The sequence below is a fragment of the Rosa rugosa genome, chromosome 4 (genome assembly GCF_958449725.1).
Source record: "Rosa rugosa chromosome 4, drRosRugo1.1, whole genome shotgun sequence".
NCBI classification, from domain to species: Eukaryota; Viridiplantae; Streptophyta; class Magnoliopsida; order Rosales; family Rosaceae; genus Rosa; species Rosa rugosa.
In genome coordinates, this window is record NC_084823.1 from 34,109,169 (window position 1) to 34,128,717 (window position 19,549).

The window sequence follows — 19,549 nt, forward strand, 5'->3', positions numbered from 1 at the left end:
AGAAGGTTGTAAAGGTAGCCCACTATGAGTTTACTGCATTTTCATTTTTAAGAATGATTTCCCTCTTAGAGTAATGGGAACGGGGCTAGTCCCCGATCAAATAACATGCAGTTAAGACTTAAGACAGCTTCTTACCAGTATTAGGTATCTTGGTCCGGAAAGCCCCGACTTCCATTTTCAAAGCCCCCCAACTGACTGAAATACAACAGTCGCGACCTACTTTGATTCAAAAATAAGGGCGAAAAACTTGAGGTAACTTTCGATAATGATGACATTGTTTATGATTTAAATGATTCATATTTAAATGGCTAGACTATCACATGTTCCATTATGAACAGAAGAACTCTCAACAAAGATAAGCGCGATAAATCAACGATTCGAAGCACCTCTCTTACGTATTCTTGATATGGGAAGCGGGCTAGCCCTTGAAAATGTTCAAGGGAGTGGTTACGTCCAGTATGTCCTCCCTTATTCCCAATCATGGGACAAAGTGGACATTCCCGATTTCCATGCTCAAAAAGCTACTTTCGTTAATCAGCTTCTGACTCACTAGCGAGCTGCGTCCGCCACCACAGCTTCATGAGGTTAAAAGTGATAGATAGCCTGATGTGCTTCACATTAAGGTCAAATTTGGAGTATAAAGCTGCTTAACAAATAGGTTGAGCAAGAAAATGGATTTGGTAGAAAATTCCAAAATAACTTATCATATCATTTCACAATAGTATATATGTAGAAGTTGGTAAGAAACTACTTTCAAAAGCTAAAAACTATAATTGCTTATTGTTAAGTTGAGAGTTATCTTAAATTAGGACTAACACGCTCCATAACAATATTACATAAAAGCCTTTCTATTTAACTTTGATGAACGTTTGATTAAGAGTAAGGCTTTTAATTAGAAGCACAAAAGTTGCACCAACGTTCCTTACCTTATCCTGTAGCAAGGGGGACATGTAAACCACTAGCTTAGCTAAGCAACCAAAGCAGATTTTAACACGAGGGTTGTTTGAGGAAATTCAGAAAATGTTGTACTTGTTCTTTTAAGGCAAATTGTTGGAGCAAATACGCAACATAACAAGTTGTAGCTTTGGCAACGTTGGATCTTGATTGTCTACAATGTTGTGATTTTAAATGGTTCTTTTATTATGACAGAAATGTTGAGACAAGAAAATTGTAGCTTTGGAAAGCGCCTCATATCCAAAGTTTTGTTTCTTCATTTCTTAGAGCAAGTTCACAAGTGCTCTCTTGACCGGCCTCCACCTAGGCAAGTTGAGGTGGTAACCCGCAATGAAAGAAAAAGTTGCTTCTACTTGTGGGGAATTGACCAGCTTCAATCTAAACTTTGGTGACCCGGGCCAAGAAAAAGACGAAGCCCCTGATCAATTTCTTGACCCAAACTTGCCGGGTGTGAGGGTGTGACAAGTCTTCTCTTTTGTTTTCTTCTTGTTTTGCAAAAATTTGATTGGGATTTTTGTTTTTGGACGTCCTATTTTATTTAGGAGTTTGATTGCCATCTCCAAGTTCGTCAAAATTGAAGGTTGATAGAATATGGAGACTGTTTAGAGCAAGCAATAGTGTCCAAGATTCCCTAAGATATCCCAAATGTTTAGAGAAAGCAATAGTGTCCAAGATTCCCTAAGCCATCTATAATGAAATTTATTTTTGATATTATGTGTGTAAAGTAAGATGTTCACAAATAATTTGGGGGATTGAAATTAACATTTTTTTTTTCTTAAAGAACGGCCCCCCTCGATGAATAATTTTTTAATGAATATGTTCATGAAGGAGAGCGGTTTGTAAAAAATAATGTGTTGATAAAGACACATCAAAACACAAGCTATTTCAATTCGTGTTGGAAGACCCTCGTCGTGCTTCTAGTTTTCATTCTCATCATCATAGAGCTCTCTGTTTTATGGTAGAGATCTCGAACATTGGGATAGAAGGGAGAAGGTTGTAAAGGTAGCCCACTATGAGTTTACTGCATTTTCATTTTTAAGAATGATTTCCCTCTTAGGCCATGTTTGGTTGGTGGAAATGAAAGGAATCAATTTCATTTCCTTTGGGAAAGTGTTTCCGGAGGGGGGGGGGGGGAGGGAACCAATTTCTTCCCTCACTTTTTCCTTTCCTTTGGGAAAGTGTTTCCCTTCCTTGGCTGTCCCAAACGCAGGAAATGAAAGTGTTTCCTTTCCCAATGCCCACTTTCCGGGAAACAAACATGGCCTTAGAGTAATGGGAACGGGGCTAGTCCCCGATCAAATAACATGCAGTTAAGACTTAAGACAGCTTCTTACCAATATTAGGTATCTTGGTCCGAAAAGCCCCGACTTCCATTTTCAAAGCCCCCCAACTGACTGAAATACAACAGTCGCGACCTACTTTGATTCAAAAATAAGGACGAAAAACTTGAGGTAGCTTTCGATAATGATGACATTGTTTATGATTTAAATGATTCATATTTAAATGGCTAGACTATCACATGTTCCATTATGAACAGAAGAACTCTCAACAAAGATAAGCGCGATAAATCAACGATTCGAAGCACCTCTCTTACGTATTCTTGATATGGGAAGCGGGCTAGCCCTTGAAAATGTTCAAGGGAGTGGTTACGTCCAGTATGTCCTCCCTTATTCCCAATCATGGGACAAAGTGGACATTCCCGATTTCCATGCTCAAAAAGCTACTTTCGTTAATCAGCTTCTGACTCACTAGCGAGCTGTGTCCACCACCACAGCTTCATGAGGTTAAAAGCGGTAGATAGCCTGATGTGCTTCACATTAAGGTTAAATTTGGAGCATAAAGCTGCTTAACAAATAGGTTGAGCAAGAAAATGGATTTGGTAGAAAATTCCAAAATAACTTATCATATCATTTCACAATAGTATATATGTAGAAGTTGGTAAGAAACTACTTTCAAAAGCTAAAAACTATAATTGCTTATTATTAAGTTGAGAGTTATCTTAAGTTAGGACTAACACGCTCCATAACAATATTACATAAAAGCCTTTCTATATTTTTTTGAGAATAATGAAACTTTTATTCAAAGGCTAACCAAATTACAAAACATGGGAATAACCGGTGGTGGACATAAATTCCCCACTCTCCTCCCTAGAACCTGAACCAGTTGCGGGTCCGTCATTAACAATGACATCCATGAGCCAAGGAGGCCCAACCCCTAACCAACTACTACGCCCATTACCCCGGGCTACAACTCCTGCCACCGTATGAGCCGCTATGTTAGCCGCCCTTGGAACATGATGAATATTAGGGATATCCAAAGCGGCCAAAATCTCTCTAATTCGCTCCACCAGGACACCCTCACTTGCAAGACATTCATCACTTCCGTTTACCATCCTCATAGCCTCCAAACAATCAGTTTCAACTACCAAACCATTCCACCCCTGGTCCATAGCCCATTCAAGACCCCTCAATATAGAGGACAACTCAGCTGCACATGGACTTAATCTGCCAACAAGCCTCTCTCCCAATGCTGCCACAAAATTTCCTTCACTATCTCGGCATACCATACCAACACCCACTTGTTCTCCATTAACAGCCACTGATGCATCACAGTTTAATTTAAGCCTTCCAATTGGTGGTGGAGCCCAAATCATATTTGCATAACTATCGCCATTAAAGTCAACCACGTGACCCTCATTACCACGAAGCTTTGCTTGCTTAATGCTCTCCCATATGGAAGCACCCATTTCATATACCACCAAAGGATCTTTTCCTTGCTCCCCATGATAAACAGCATTTCTTTCTTTCCAATTAACCCAAAGGAGAACAATTAAAAAACTAACCTCATCCACTGATAAAAGCCTTTCTATTTAACTTTGATGAACGTTTGATTAAGAGTAAGGCTTTTAATTAGAAGCACAAAAGTTGCACCAACCACTACAAGAAATCTAGGCTTTTACCGCCTAAAATTTACGGCGTGCATATTATGCGCGCCGTAATTGATAGTTATTCACGGCGTGTTCCAAATGCGCGCCGTAAAAGACTCATCTGGGTTAGTCTTTTACGGCGTGCTTTGAATGCGCGCCGTAAAAGACTTTTCTAGTTGGTTTTTCACGGCATGCTTTTAATACGTGCCAAAGCACGCCTTAAAAGACTTTTTCTAGTTGGTCTTTTACGGCATGCTTTTAATACGTGCCAAAGCACGCCATAAAAGACTTTTCTAGTTGGTCTTTTACGGCATGCTTTTGGAGTGTGCCATAAATGTTGCTTTACATTTACGGCATTCATATAGGCTGCGCCGTAAATAAGTGCGCCACAAATTTTGAGAACCCGCCTATTTTTTTCGGCTAAAATTCTAATCTCCCACCCAATCGACCTCTTACTAATAAATTCACGCTTCACAAAACAAACGCCAGACCCAAACCCTGACATTATCAGCCATCCCTTCCTCTTTCATCTCTCTCCCCTTTCTTCTCTTAATCCTTGTTCAAACTAATCCAATCATCCAGTTATCTGGGTGAATACCTGTCTCTCTCATCTCTCTCAAACAGAATTGGGGTTTCTTTCAGATCTGAGGTGAATCGACAAGAAAATTTGATGATTTTGCATTTGGCTCCAACTAATTTGGGTTTCTCATCTCACCTACTTGGATTCCGCCGAAGTGGACATAGCCTTGCAGCGATGGTCATACATGGTAACCCTTTATTCTTCGACATTTAGTTCCTCGATTTCTAGAGTTTCTCTAGTTTTCCAATATTGACCCTTTTTCCGGCTCTTGTGCTTCTTCTTCGTGATCGGCTATCCACATCGTTTACACTGAGAGGCCGCAGCAAAATGAGGAGCCTGAGCTATCACATCCGAACCCTAGCCTTCGTCCTTGGCAGGTCTGCTGCAAATCTCTCTCTCTCTCTGCTGCGAAATCAATTTGTTTAATATTGATTTTGAAATATACATACAGTGAAAAGACTGCCAAGGACGTTCTGGTTTAAAGTTACAAGACGGCTGCCAGTGGATTCTCTGCTAAGCTCACTCAACAGGTCGCCGAAAATCTCCAGTACGCCCTTCTCTCTCTTTTCCCGTTCATCTTCGTGATTCTGATTTCTATACTTTTCAGATATGATTGTCTTGATTTTGTTTCATAGAGTGTCATTATTTGCCTTACTATTTTGCTATTTTGCGGTGTGTGAATTGAGAATGTAATAATACTTTTTCGATTGCTGGTGGTGGAACTTCAGCACCTAAAGAAGAGGTCAAGCGTCTGCCGGGTGGGAAGGTCAAGAAAAAGGTAATTTTTTATAACACTTTATTCGATGCCATAACTGAAAGAAGATTTGCAGGGTGAAGTAGTTACGAGCAGCATTTGTTGTGAGAACTTTTAGATTGCGGTGATTAAATTTTGCTGATGTTTCTTGTTGTTCTATAGGAGAAGCTGGAGGTTATTATTGAAAAGGTTACACGCAATAAGCGAAAATGTATCACAACTGTCAAAGGACTGGAGCTTTTTGGTGAGCAATCTACTGGTTTAAATCCTTTGTTTTTCTGTTTTCAGAGTCTTTTGCTGAAACAATCCATAACTAGTATATTTGGTAACATTTCAGTTGTCAAACTTAGTGGTGCTTCAAAGAAGTTAGGGAAGAAATTTGCTACAGGAGCTTCTGTTGTCAAGGTGACTATAGTTTAAGAAGTGATTTTGAAATATGCTTAGCTCTATGTCCTTACATTTTGGTATTATTTTTTCCTCAGGGGCCAACCGAGAAGGACCAAATTGATGTTCAAGGGGATATATTTTATGACATTGTGGAGTTCATTACCGACACCTGGCCTGATGTAAGCTACTACACATACTGTCCTTTTATTTAAACAGCAGAAGTTCCTTAATTTCCCCAAGAAAGTTATTCTCTTTGGATTTTTGTACAAGAATTTAGGCTAAAGCTGAGTATTATGTAGTCCAAGCGAGTGAATGAGGATGCTAGTATAGTTCTATGATTTCAGTAGGATCTTCAAAGCCTCATATGTGGCTCATTAACTATACAATCTTAATAACAAGTTAAGAAAGTAGAACATGACAATATACAAACAGTGGCCAAAATTTAGTTTTGCGGCGTATTGAACTTTTGCTGGTGCTATCATTTTCAACTTTTGTCTTTGGTTTCTATTTTCTACGCCCGGTTCCATGAGGTAGCACCCATATTAGGAACTGTTAGTAACGATTTCTCTATAAACTGTCAGCATATCAAGATTATTGTTGCATGCTTTGTTCTGTTTATGTACGAAGTATATCTCCCATGGTGGAGAAGGCCAAAACCATGCTTTAACCAATTACCGTGCTCTAGGTTTGGCCTGATTTTCTGAAATCTATGTTTTTCTCCGTACCTCTTTTCCTTTTTGCATTTTCATTCTGACTTCAAAAAAAAAGAAATGAATAAAACAATACAAGGCTGGTTGGATTGAGTATGCATAATGCTTAAGTTATCATTCAGATTAAACTGTAAAGTTCTTGGCTGTAGAGATATATTCTGGACTGTGATTGTTCTGAATTGAACATGAACTACTATCAGACCAAGAAAAAGAACATTCACTCAAAGATAAGATGTTCTTTATCTGATTGTTCCTCCCTTCTCCCTCTGTTATTTCTAGCTATGTTTATGTGTTTGTATTCAACTTGTGTAGCAAAATTAGATCTTTTCTTAAGTTGGAAGATGTGCTTAGTTTGTAATCTTTCACAAATGCATGTGAGTCACTGAAGGTCCGCTGAAAGGGGCTCCAGTTGTTTTTAAGGTAATATTGTCATCATTGTCATTCTCCTTACTTACAATTTGATTTTCCAGATTCATACGCTGACTGATTTAAATTGTCTATTAGAATTTTAAACCATGAAGGTTTATCCTGCACAAAGGCCGGTGGAAATGAGGCTGATATGATGGCTGCTAATGAGTTGTTATTTAGTTTTTCATATGTATGATTGCATGAGCCTTTCCCTAATTATAATGCAGATCAATACTAAAAGATTTCCTGGTATTTATTTATTTTGATATTATTTATTGATTCTCTCCTTTTTACTTCTTTTGCAGGACAGTTCAGATGGTATCTACCAGAATCTTGTGACACTCATAAGTGGGTTTGAAACAACAACTGGGGAGCAGGTTTGTTTTTGGAATTTTATATTAAAACTTGGCATATAAAAGGAGCTTGTCCTTGTAGAGAAAAGATGACTACATTTTTTTCAGTTCTAGGACACAAAAATTGTGTCCTTAGAGGAAAAAGAGGACACATTTTGCTTGATACAAGAACACATTTTTTGTGTCCTCTAATAGATTCGGGAATTTGGTCGATGTGAATGTTGAGGACTTTATCTCGGATGAGCTCCTAGAGTATATATCACTGATAGGTATGTAGTTTGTTGTTTTTATTAATGTTTTGGCTTCTTAGTATTAAGTTGCAAGTCGGATATGGAATTTTATTTATCTAGTTTCAAAGTTTGTATATGTTTATATGGTAATTAATAAGTTTACTAGGAGGTGCTTCTCCTAGATGTTCTTCACTGTGTTTGTGTGTGCAATATTTCATTTCAGTTCATTTATATGTGATTGGAGTGGTGATTTAAGAGTATGGAGTGGTGATTTAAAAGTATGTTGATAGAAGCTGCTTTTTCTAGTTGATGGGTTAGATGAAAGCTCGATGCTAGCTATCAATTGACTGACGAGAATAAAAAGCTCAGCAGAGAAGGAAAGGACATGGTAATTGAAAACTAGAAAACCAAAAGCGGATATAGTGTAACACTGAACTATTAGTTTATTACCTTTTGTTTTTACTTGGTGAATGACATCCTCTGTTTGATTAGTAGGATCAATGATATCTTTTGCTATACTTGATGAATCATTAGTACATTCAAACAATTGATACCTTGGACAAAAGAAGAGGTCAGTACGTACTCTTATCTTGGTGTGGTATGTAAGTGATCAAATTCAAAAGATTGTACACCTTGCAACTAAAAGCTTCAGTTCATTTATATGTAATTCGAGTGGTGATTTAAAGTATGTTGATAGAAGCTGCTTGTTTCTAGTTGACAGGTTAGATGAAAGCTCAATGCTAGCTATCAGTTGAGTGACGAGCCCAGATTTCTCTGTTGTCTGTTGTAGTTAGGTAACTTCAAATATGTTTAGGGTTTATGGATATAGCTAGGTTTAATTGATTGATGTAATGAGTTCTACTAATACATTTCTCATTGTTACTTTGTAAATGAAATTAATTATAATGAGGGTAATATGAGTATGATATTTGAGCAAAAAGAATTTTTTATTTTTTTTTGTTTGAACACACCTCATTTACGGCGCGCATTGTGCGCCTTAACTAGGAGTTTAGCCACTCTTTTACGGCGTTCTGTGTGTGCCTTTAATAGGAGGTCTTTTACGGCGTGCAATGTGGGCAGTAAATGACCTAGATGACATTTGTGGAACCACTTTTATGGCGTGTTACTTGGTTCTTTTATGACGCATTTATGCACGCCGTAAAAGAGATGGGGTCTTTTACGGCGCGAGCTTTTACAGCGTGTTTTTGTGCGCCGTAAATAGACTTTTACGGCGCACATGGTGGGCCGTAAAAGACCAGTTTTGGTGTAGTGAACGTTCCTTACCTTATCCTGTAGCAAGGGGGACATGTAAACCACTAGCTTAGCTAAGCAACCAAAGCAGATTTTAACACGAGGGTTGTTTGAGGAAATTGAGAAAATGTTGTACTTGTTCTTTTAAGGCAAATTGTTGGAGCAAATACGCAACATAACAAGTTGTAGCTTTGGCAACGTTGGATCTTGATTGTCTACAATGTTGTGCTTTTAAATGGTTCTTTTATTATGACAGAAATGTTGAGACAAGAAAATTGTAGCTTTGGAAAGCGCCTCATTCAAAGTTTTGTTTCTTCATTTCTTAGAGCAAGTTCACAAGTGCTCTCTTGACCGGCCTCCACCTAGGCAAGTTGAGGTGGTGACCCACAATGGAAGAAAAAGTTGCTTCTACTTGTGGGGAATTGACCAGCTTCAATCTAAACTTTGGTGACTCGGGCCAAGAAAAAGACGAAGCCCCTGATCAATTTCTTGACCCAAACTTGCCGGTTGCCAGCTCGGCCCCAGCTCCAGATCATGGCTGATGTCAGCAAGTCTACTGAGAGATCTCTGCGCGTGGATGCCATTCTCTTGTCGCGTAGCGGAGAAGACGCTGGAAACAGAACCTCCAACAAGCCGATACCACCCAAAACATCAATTCCATCAAAACTCGACTATAATCGAAACCAAGTATATAAACATGTAGAGCGTGAAGAGAAGATCAATTTCTATACATCATGCATCGACAAAGGTGAACCATAAACATCGTCGGAAGTATCGTGACTTTCAGTGCTCGATTCTTCCTCCTTGATCCATGTATGGCTGAGCCGTGACCTGGAAGAAGTCAGTGATGACAAGACGAACCCAACACCGGTGGTCCGCCATCGTTTAGTCGCCGGAAAAGAAATTTTCAGTTGGGTCTCCGGGTCTTTGCTTGGGTCGCCGAGTCAAGAAACTTCTAGCGAGTTTGACTCGATCTGACCTTATTTATAGCCTTTCCTCAATTAATTTTGGGCGGCTCAGATGAATCAGTAGAAAATTTACGGCCCTGATCACACCTCACATATTTTCTTTTTCGTTTAAATGATTTCCAAAATTTCAAAACTTCCGAAATGCGTAGAAATTAGTTTAGGTATTCGTAAACGAACATGGTGAGATTACTCACCTCGAACTCTCGCTGCGTCTTCACACAACTAGATAACTTACGAAACACCCTTGTCAAGTACCTAAGGAAAATATGGTCTCAACTCAGTATACGAAACACAAAACAATTAAAATTCGAAGCCCCTTTTGAACTAAAACCTAAAAGTAGCGCCAATTGAGACGAAACTTTGTCTGAGACCACTCAAAGTCTCCGGAACATTTCTGGGATCGAACAAGGATGCTACCAGCAACAAAATGAGACCTGTTTCAAGTCAAACCATCGCCGGAAATCGGAGAATTGATCGGGTCCACTGCCACCTAACTTTGAGGCTTTGCTCCGCTGTGCTCGGTATAAATTGGTGTTAGAGACCACCGTAGGGAGGATTGGAATGAGGAGGGGAGTTGATCTGGGCTGGTGCCGCCGCTTGTTGTCGCCGGAGGAGTGAATTTTGGCCGAGTTCAATAACCGGATAAGGGTCGGGTTAGGGTTTGTGTGGAGAGAGTTTCTGGTTTCCTATTTTGGAAAGTTTCCAAAAATATCAGTTTATGATTTTTCCAAAACCGAAACTCCTATTTATAGTAATTTCTAAAAATAATAGAAACTTTTGATGACCATAACGTTCTCATACAAATTCCGATTTACGCATGTCGTATGTCCACGAACTCGTATCGATGCACTCTACGACTTTTGTGAATGAAGTTTTCTGAGAATCTCAACGTATAAAAAGTCAATCTTCGTGCTCCCTAAAACGACCCATTTCAATTCCAAATCAAGAATAGCATACGAACAAAGCGTAACAACAATAATTCGTACAACTGGTTCATTATTAATTGCAAGAATTAAATAACAAAAATCTAGGTCATCATAGTTATATCATTATTTTCAGGGACAAGCGATCCCTAGATGTGGTGCGGTACGAGTGACACATGTTGCGGAAGATAGTGTCGTCTTTATCGCTTATATTTGTCAAGTGTTATTAGGGTTGGGCTTTTGGACCTGAAAAACAGAGGAACAGACCAAGACCAACTCTTCAATCAGTTCAATTTTGCCTCTAAATTTTACGAATTGCTTTGGGTTTCAATCATATTTGATTTCACAATTCAATTCTGGCAGGGCCAGCCTTGGGCTAGGTCTAGGCCCTTCAATTCAAGGGGCTTCATATTTTCAAAGATTTATATGTAATATTTCTTGTCAATGTTCATAACTTAGAGTCTTAGATATTTGCCTTTTTAACCCTTTTTTGACTTAATTTTTTGGGTATTTGACACCCAATTTATTTTTTAAATTTTACTTTACATAATTTTTTATTATTATTCTAGGGTATATTTTTACTTTTATGTAGTTATATTTGAAGAAGAAAATAAAATTGTATTTCAAGTTTCATGTGAGGCCTCATTTCATTGTTCGCCTCAGGCCTCTTGAACGTCAGGGCCGGCCTTGAATTTTGGCATTTAAAATCTCGACTTACCCGAACAAGATTGATGTTGCGCGCACACATGCATAAATTGTGTGACAACTCTTAAGTGGACAAGTATATCTTAGTTTTCTAAACTTGTCCGCACCTTATTATTTTCTCTAAGAAAAACAAAACCTACCTTCGTCCCAACTATCACTTTTTTTTTTTTTTTTTTTTTTTTTCCGTGAGAATAACCGAAACGCAAACCAAATTGATCTAGTCTGATTTTTCTTAAATTCGTATCTTAAAATTGCTCAACTTGAGCCAAACAGGATTTATCGGTTCCAACTCAAGGCCAAACTGACTCGAGCCCAAGCTTAGCTATTATCAGCGACTTTCTAGATTATCCATAATGAGTAGCATTTGGAAAATGCAATTATTGTAATTTGGACCATGAGGTGTGTATGTGAACAACTTCGGTATTTGGTCTTATATTCCCACTATACATGCTTTCCAATTGATTGAATAAAATTTATCTCATGCTAATGATAATTTTTCCAAAGATGCTTTCATTATATGGCTTTTTAATGAAGCAAGAATCGTGGGATAGGTAAGATAAGTTTGAGGTTTGTATCAATTTTAAGATCCTATTAAGAGTTTTATATATTTCATTTTGTGATAATCGAATTCTCTCCATGCACTTTTGTAATAACATCCGCTCATTTTATGATTCATCCTTTACCCATGTTTAAATTAGAGTATGTTGAAATATCCAATCACATACAAACCAATGGACAAATCCGTTAACGATAAGCATAATTCCGATATAAATAAATGATCAAAAATATTTACAGGGTATCTAAATCACAATAATTTAGATCATAACCACATAATCAAGCGACCTCAAAACAGCATTGTTATTGTATTGGGTTAGAACTTAGAAGTCAATATAAAAAGCAAGTCTATTAAAACTGCGGGCCAATAATTTGGGCCGATGAGGTGCATGTAGCAGGCCCAGCCCACCGTGAGTCATGAAAATTTTTCAACATGTATGGAAAATAAAAATGTTGAATAAGAAAAAAAAAAACCCAAAAATCCTCTGGTCAGCGACACCGTGCGACCTCCTCCCCCAAATCGGCTCCGTGAACCTCCCCCAAACCCTAATTCCCAATTTCTGATCCCTCTCCTCTAATTCTCCTTAATCGCTTCGTTGTTCTGCCCTAATCTGTAACCAATTGAACTTACTGTTCATCCTCGATTCAGCTTCACTTCTCTGACCTCCGAATTCTGTCGCTTCATTTGCTTGATCGCACTTCGGATTCAGCTCCGGCGGTATATGAAGTCTGCTGTATGTGTATGTATGTATCGTGCTTTGTATTACTTGCCATTTTTTTTTGGGTGCTGCTTTGTGTTTTTCATGCATTATTTGTATCTGTGGATATATGTAGATACAAATCTCAGGGGTTATCGCTTGGTAAATTTGTTAGCTTGCTCATGAAAAACTTGGGTGGAATTGTGAAAATGGAGTTTTGAATTGGGTGTTAGTAATTCAGTTGTTGCGGGACTCAATGCAATACCTTTTTTTTTTTTTTTGGGCAAGTTTTGGATGGTAAAAGAAGGATAATTTTTAAGTTTGTTCCTAATCGAGAAAGTGTGTTGTGTATTAGGAATTAGTGGAGGTCAAGTGATGTAAATAGTGCTTGTATTGTAGGATGATCCGAAGAAATTAAGACTGTGATGATATAGAGTGATGGGTAGCAGCGAGATGGATAAACCAGCTAAAGAGAAAGAGAAGGAGTTGAAGACGACGCCTCCTACTACTCAGGTCTGATTGTGTGTCCTTTTTGTTGTATGTATTGTGATAAGAGTGAGGTCCTGTAACATGAGCTACTAAAGAGCTTTTATTTTTTTGTAACTTTACAGGAGCAGCAGTCTGCTACCACTAGCGCTGGCACTGTTAATCCTGATTGGACCGGATTTCAGGTTTCAAAAAGCGTAATGTTGTTGTTTTTGTCGTTGTTATTGTAGTTAAGATATGCTTGAGTTTTAATGTGGATTTGTTTTGTGAACAGGCATACTCTCCTATGCCTCCACATGGGTTTATGGCATCAAGTCCCCAAGCTCACCCTCACCCATATATGTGGGGCGTTCAGGTATGTTTACCTATACTAGAACTTCAGAGGACTATTCTCTTGGAGTTCAATGAACAGTAATGTACTTATCTTTTAGCTCTATAGAAGAAATAAATACTTATGTATATATTTGTGTTCTTGTTTCTTGTGAGTCTTCACATTTTGTCACTGAGTCTTGAAAACAATTCACTTTCTATAAGGGATTATAATGGTAATATGTAACTGAAAGTTCTTGACAAGATTTTGAAATTTAAATTGAATTGTTATATTTTCTATTCTTAAGTTGACCATATATTTTCTATTCTGATAATAGTGTTTAATTTTCAGCATATTATGCCTCCATATGGTACTCCTCCACACCCATATGTTGCAATGTATCCCCATGGTGGCTTATATGCTCATCCATCCATGCCTCCGGTAATTTCTTGCCTATCTTGCCTGGGCTGAAGTAGCAAATTTTTCTTTAGCCTCATTTTATGGATGTCACTAATTATATACATCTGCTTTAATTTTGGATAGGGATCTTACCCTTTCAGCCCTTTTGCTATGCCCTCGCCAAATGGGATCTTAGAGGCTTCTGTGAGTGTCTTTAACATTGCGGTTTGCTTCTTGAAGACAATCTCTATGTCCATTTGAGTTAATCAGTCATAATTTGTAAATTTCATGTAGGGTAACACACCTGGCAGCATAGAAGCAGATGGTAAACCATCTGAGGCAAAGGAAAAGTTACCGATCAAAAGATCAAAAGGAAGCCTGGGCAGCTTAAACATGATTACCGGAAAGAATAATGAGCTTCCTAAAACATCAGGAGCCTCGGCTAATGGAGTTTATTCTAAGAGGTATGCTGATCATTCTTTAGTACTTTTGGCCTTTGCATGTGGAATTGAAGTTGACTCTTTGGATTTAGAAAAGACCTGGGGGAAGGGCAGGGATATTGTAGGAAGAGAATAGCTGCTGGGTTAAGTAGCAAGCAATATATTTGAGAAGCGGTCTTGGTTCTGGTCAATGTTACATATTTGTTGTCTTGAGGTAATAAAAGAAAATATGAAAGTGATTGTGAAGTTTATTATCTTGGAAGATCCTTGAGCAGCAAGAAATTTGCTTAAGTCACAGTTTGCGTGTTTTGGTCTAAATTTGCCCTTTTTTGTTTGTTATCTTCTAGCTTACAAAAGTGGTCGTGATGCTCATTATGCTTGCTATCATGACTTGTGGGATTGAGTGTTTTGTTAAATAGTGTTCATATAGCTCATGAAGTTTAGTTTTCTTATTATCAAATCATATCTAGGACTGCATGGTGCATAATCACTGGTGTATGTTCATCAAATGGAACTTTGCTACTAAATCATGTTCCCTTCTACTTCTGATATTACTTGAAAATGTACTTGGATACAGTGCTGAGAGTGGCAGTGAAGGCACAAGTGAAGGAAGCGATGCAAATTCTCAGAGTGTAAGTGCCATGCCACTGAATTTGATTATTTATAGATCCCTTATATTTCTTTGATTTGGGCCATATAAAGTATCCCAGGAAGTTTTTATCAAGCCTTTATTTCATAGTTGCATTGCTATGATTTTTACAGTTAATAAAAACTGAACTAAAGGGAAAAGCAAGAGTTGTAGAAGAGTTAGCTTGTTCAACAACATTGCTGTAACAGTGAACTTAAGTCAATTTTCCTGGAGTTCTTGTGTTGTATTAGCACTGTGGGACAAGTAATTTGTCAGCCTGGGGTTTGACTCCTCTCAGGCTCTTACGTTGGTGTTGTGGTCATTTATTTGACTTTTAACTCCTTCATTTTCCTAAACTTTTATATATTTATGTACTTTATGACTCCCCTGCCAAGTGAGGCAAGCCTTGGATTTTGCTAGTAGATTAATGTCTATATCTTCTGTTATCCATGGGGTATATCTTTTCTACTGGATCAAGCTGTAGTTTCTGTGTGTGTGGATTCTATTTTTTATCTTAGTTTCATCGACTTTTATAGGACTCACAACTGAAGTCAGGAGGAAGGGGAGATTCTTTGGAAGGTTTGATTACTTTTTTAATGCTCTCTTGCTGTGATTTTGGATTCAGATATTTTTATTAAGAATTTTGTATTCCCAATGCAGGTGATGCATCTCAGAATGGTGGTTCTGCACATAATTCTCAAAATGGAACACCAAATTCTCACGCAGTGTTGAACCCCACAATGGCAATTGTGCCAATGACAGCTGGTGGTGCTCCCCTTGCCGTTTCTGGTCCTGCAACAAACCTAAATATTGGGATGGACTATTGGGGTGCCCCATCTTCTGCCATGCCTGCAATCCGTGGGAAGGTACCCACTACTCCAGTTGCTGGAGGACTAGTTACTCCAGGATCTCGGGATGGTGCTCAATCACAGCTTTGGTTACAAGTTAGTCTACTTCCCTGTATTTCATGTTCAATTTGTTTGCTTCCTTATTACAGTTTTTCTGGCCTCTGAATTACGTTTTTTGAAGCTTAGAAGTTGATTTGCATTCTATCTCGAAAATTCATATTTTGATACGCAATTCATAAGTCTTCAATAGGAATTTTGTAGCTGTTATATAGAATGATAGGAGTGTTATGTGATATTCCACAAATATGTTGAGCTCTGTCAATGAAGTTGATAATTAATAGGGATCATAGATATATGTTTTTTTTTTTGGGGTTTTAAAAGAAAGCTGGACTTGGAGCATCATTTGCCGGCTCCTATTGGTATTGTTGAGTGCAAGACACAAGTTCCTCAGTGGGAAGAAGAGGGAAATGGTGTTGGTAAGATGGGCTGTTTTGTCTGTATCTTGTGCCCCAGTTGGATGGAAGGACACAACTTTTTTTTTTAGGGTGAGGGGAGAGGACTTAGATAATCTGTGGTAGGCTTCGATCTTAGATTCCTTAGGGGCTTCAGTTTCTTTGCAATCTAGGAATGGTTCTGTCTTTTGGTTCTTGAAATTGGAGAGCTGTTGTTGTCCAGTTTCTCAGAGTTTTTTGATTTGTTGTTGTCATTGTTGTTTGGTTTCTTTTTTCAGGTGTAGCTTAGTAAGTTCAGTGGAGTTTCAGATTCTGTTTCCTCTGAAAAAAAGAAAGAAAAAAGGCACTGCTTAGAGCATCTGCACGAATCATTTTCTTTGGTTTAGTGATTTTGGTGCTTTCTGAATTTCTATTAGCTTTCTCTCTCAGTTTGCAATGCTTTACATGAATTACATTAAATTTAGATTGGTGGTCCACTGGCTGGGATTGCATATCCATATGCTAGTTTGGTCCACTACTTGCTTCTTTTTTTACCTGCTATCACCTCTGATTCCTTCAAACAAAGTCCTTCTATTTTGCTTTACTTGTTTTGTGGATATACTAGCTTTTTAAGATACACATGAATGTTTTGCCTTCTCAATGCATGCAGATCTACTTTTTTTGGCTGGTATAAGGATGGAAGTATTCATGTATAAATAATTTTCTTGTGAATTCCTTTGTATCTTTGAAGTCCATATGGATCCAGACCAAAATAAGAAAAGAAAAGAAAAAAGGAATTCCATATGGACCAATGCTTGGGCAACTAGCTGAACAAAGGCATGAGTAGATTTGGGTTTCCTCCCGTAGCTACCTTAATGGTCAATTCTATCTCCATACTGTGAGGACTTCCACATAGGTTTCCCACAAATCTCTACAGATGCATACATGATATAGGACATCCTTGATTTTGGTTTGCCTAATTGAAGAAGAGGGCTTTAGGTTTGACCTTCAAGGTGTATGATATTGAATGGTAAATATAAAGGATTGGCAGCTCATTTGTGGCCTGCAAATACTTGCTCCTGTTTTGGGATGCAAACAGCCAAACAGTGAATTAAGAAGGTTTTTCTGTTCTTGTCTGTACTTTAGGTAGATTTTGATGATTGGTGGTGTTAGGTTTTGTCGACATGATTCTTAGGTTGAGAGGGTTTTGGATAATTCTAATGGAGCTTTTCTATTACAATAACTAAACTATAAAAACCAAACTATTTCATAACCAAACTAGTAAAAACCAGCATTGACTAGTAAAAAATGGTGCAAAATGTTTTTCCAACAGATGAAATTTAACTTAAGCCTAAAATATTGAAATCTGGTAAGGTTGGTCCAACACTTCCTATTTTTCGTGTGATTGAAAAACCCATTAGCTAGCCTTGCATTGATATTTGGAGGTTTTTATGTAAGGTACCCACATCATTTTTGTCATATCAACCTTATATTTTCTTTATATGTGCTTTGCAGTACAATCGTTTTTGTTAACCAATAGTTTGCCTAAGAAAGCTTTGATTGACGCCAAGTAGTTGGTGTGGTGGATTCTGCTTAGTTGAGTAGATAGTGTATGGGACTTCATTTGTATGATATTAGCATGTTGCAATTTCATTGATTCCACTCAAGTAAGTTCTGTTTTTTTTTTTTTGCTTTTTTGTGTGAATCCTTATCTTTCCTTCTTTGGGCCATATATTTCTCTCTCTCTCTCTCTCTCTATATATATATAATATTATATAATACCCCATATATATATATTTATTTATTTATTTCTTTCTTTCAACATGTCTTCCCTGTTTATCACACTCTTGTTCAATGGTCAGGATTCTATGTCAGACATACTTGGGCTGTAACTGTTGCTTTGGTTCACTTGGCTTTTCTTTTACTTTGATTCAGTTTTAACAAGCGTTGCCTCACCTCACCTCTTGTGTTTATGACACAGGATGAAAGAGAGCTTAAAAGACAGCGGAGAAAGCAGTCAAATAGGGAATCTGCTCGTCGTTCTAGGTTGCGCAAGCAGGTAATTGTATAACTTTTTGAATCTGTTTGTTCTGTTCAGCTACTACTTTACATTCTATGTGCCTTATGAATTAATGGGATGTATATGCATGCTATTGAATTAGGCTGAATGTGATGAGCTGGCCCAGCGTGCTGAAGTCTTAAAAGATGAAAATGCTACACTCAGATCAGAAGTTAACCGCATCAGGAGTGAGTATGAGCAGCTTCTTTCAGAGAATGCCTCCCTGAAGGTAACGCTTAGTTTTGGTTTTGTTTAGTGGATGTTGTGGGTTGACTTACTAGTCAGTTACTATCTGATCAAACACTGACCTGATGTGTCTGTAGGTAAAAATATTAGTTGATCTTTCTCTAGAGATTTTTTGTTTTTAATCTGAATTGCCTAAGTTTCTGGATCAAACAGTTTGTCTTGTAGACCTTGGTTTAGAATTGCTTCGATCTAATTTTAATACACTTATATAGGTGATGATGAGATTTCCTGTTCTTATTGTTCTGCATTACCTTTTTGGTGAAGTACGGCAATGCCAAATGAGATTCCACAGAGACTTCTCAACAGTTTTCAAATTTAACTGTGTAAAGTTTAAACTAATGAAGATTTTCGCTGAAATCTATCTTTACCACATTCTGACTCCTCAAATTGCAAGTTACCTTATTTATAGATTAGTGTCCACATTCTTCCATAGTTAGGGATGAGCGGCATAGCATTACCTACGCCTTCCGACTTTTCCCTACCATAACAGCTTTGGTGAACATAAGTTTGTTTGGGTAACAATCAAACAGAATCTATTTTGACCTGTTTGACACAGTTACCCAGTATCTTAGTGGGAATTCAATTTGGAATCTTGATGTCCGAAGTAAACTTGCTTTGTTTCTGCAGGAGAGGCTCGGGGAAATTCCTGGGCATGAAGATCTGAGGTCTGGTAGAAGTGACCAACATTTGAGCAATGACACTAATCAGATTGCACAAACAGAACTGCATGGTGGTCACTAGGATGAGTAACCCAGCTTTATGCTGCTTCCGGGATCACAGCCTAACCAACTAGCAACAGGAAGTTTATTTTTTTTATAGCATGTAGTTTGACTTTTTGTCTAAGTTAACATTTTATATTTTAGGATATGTTTATTTCCATATCATCCGTTATTTATGATTTGGGCCACCTTCAAGAGTTGATGCCCCATGATGATATGTTGAGAGTGTCCAGTGTGAAATACATGTCATACCCTTAGTTTGTTTCATAAGGGTAGTTAGTGTTCACACCTAGTCCATATATGTATTAAGCAATTATGATTGGTAAATGTGTAACTTGGGAGAATTGATTTACTGAAGTATGCTACTCTTACATAAAAATTTTCACTTGTAAAGTTTGCTAGCTATTGTTAGTTAGCATTGCTTGGGTTTTTGATGTTTTTGCCTTTTTTTTTTTTCCTAGCGGTTGTCTCTTGTAAAGCGAAATTTGATCTCAAATAACATCTGTTTCAATATTATTCTGTTAAACTTTTACAAAGGAAAGTACAGATGAGATGGACAAGATTGAATTTTTCTGGTATAA

The 19,549-nt window shown here is 37.8% G+C and overlaps 2 protein-coding genes across 4 annotated transcripts; both read left to right on the forward strand.

Annotated features, from left to right (window-relative positions):
• Nucleotides 1–4,634: 4,634 nt before the first annotated feature.
• Nucleotides 4,635–6,616, forward strand: LOC133744690 (translation machinery-associated protein 22-like). Its single transcript, XM_062172757.1, has 6 exons — nucleotides 4,635–4,647; nucleotides 4,912–5,007; nucleotides 5,189–5,238; nucleotides 5,377–5,458; nucleotides 5,552–5,619; nucleotides 5,697–6,616. Exons 1-6 carry the CDS (start codon nucleotides 4,635–4,637, stop codon nucleotides 5,811–5,813), a joined length of 426 nt encoding a protein of 141 aa, XP_062028741.1. The 3' UTR covers nucleotides 5,814–6,616.
• A 5,546-nt stretch (nucleotides 6,617–12,162) lies between these two features.
• LOC133743575 (bZIP transcription factor 16-like) lies at nucleotides 12,163–19,399 on the forward strand. 3 transcript variants are annotated; one of them, XM_062171554.1, is made up of 13 exons: nucleotides 12,163–12,448; nucleotides 12,758–12,915; nucleotides 13,014–13,073; nucleotides 13,163–13,243; nucleotides 13,550–13,639; nucleotides 13,742–13,801; nucleotides 13,892–14,061; nucleotides 14,615–14,669; nucleotides 15,202–15,244; nucleotides 15,326–15,609; nucleotides 17,926–18,003; nucleotides 18,107–18,232; nucleotides 18,877–19,399. In XM_062171554.1, exons 2-13 carry the CDS (start codon nucleotides 12,841–12,843, stop codon nucleotides 18,988–18,990), a joined length of 1,236 nt encoding a protein of 411 aa, XP_062027538.1. In that variant the 5' UTR covers nucleotides 12,163–12,448; nucleotides 12,758–12,840; the 3' UTR covers nucleotides 18,991–19,399. The 3 variants fall into 3 exon arrangements, with proteins under 3 accessions (XP_062027538.1, XP_062027537.1, XP_062027539.1); XM_062171553.1 differs by having other exon boundaries at nucleotides 12,802–12,915; XM_062171555.1 differs by having other exon boundaries at nucleotides 12,163–12,444; nucleotides 12,802–12,915.
• Nucleotides 19,400–19,549: the final 150 nt, after the last annotated feature.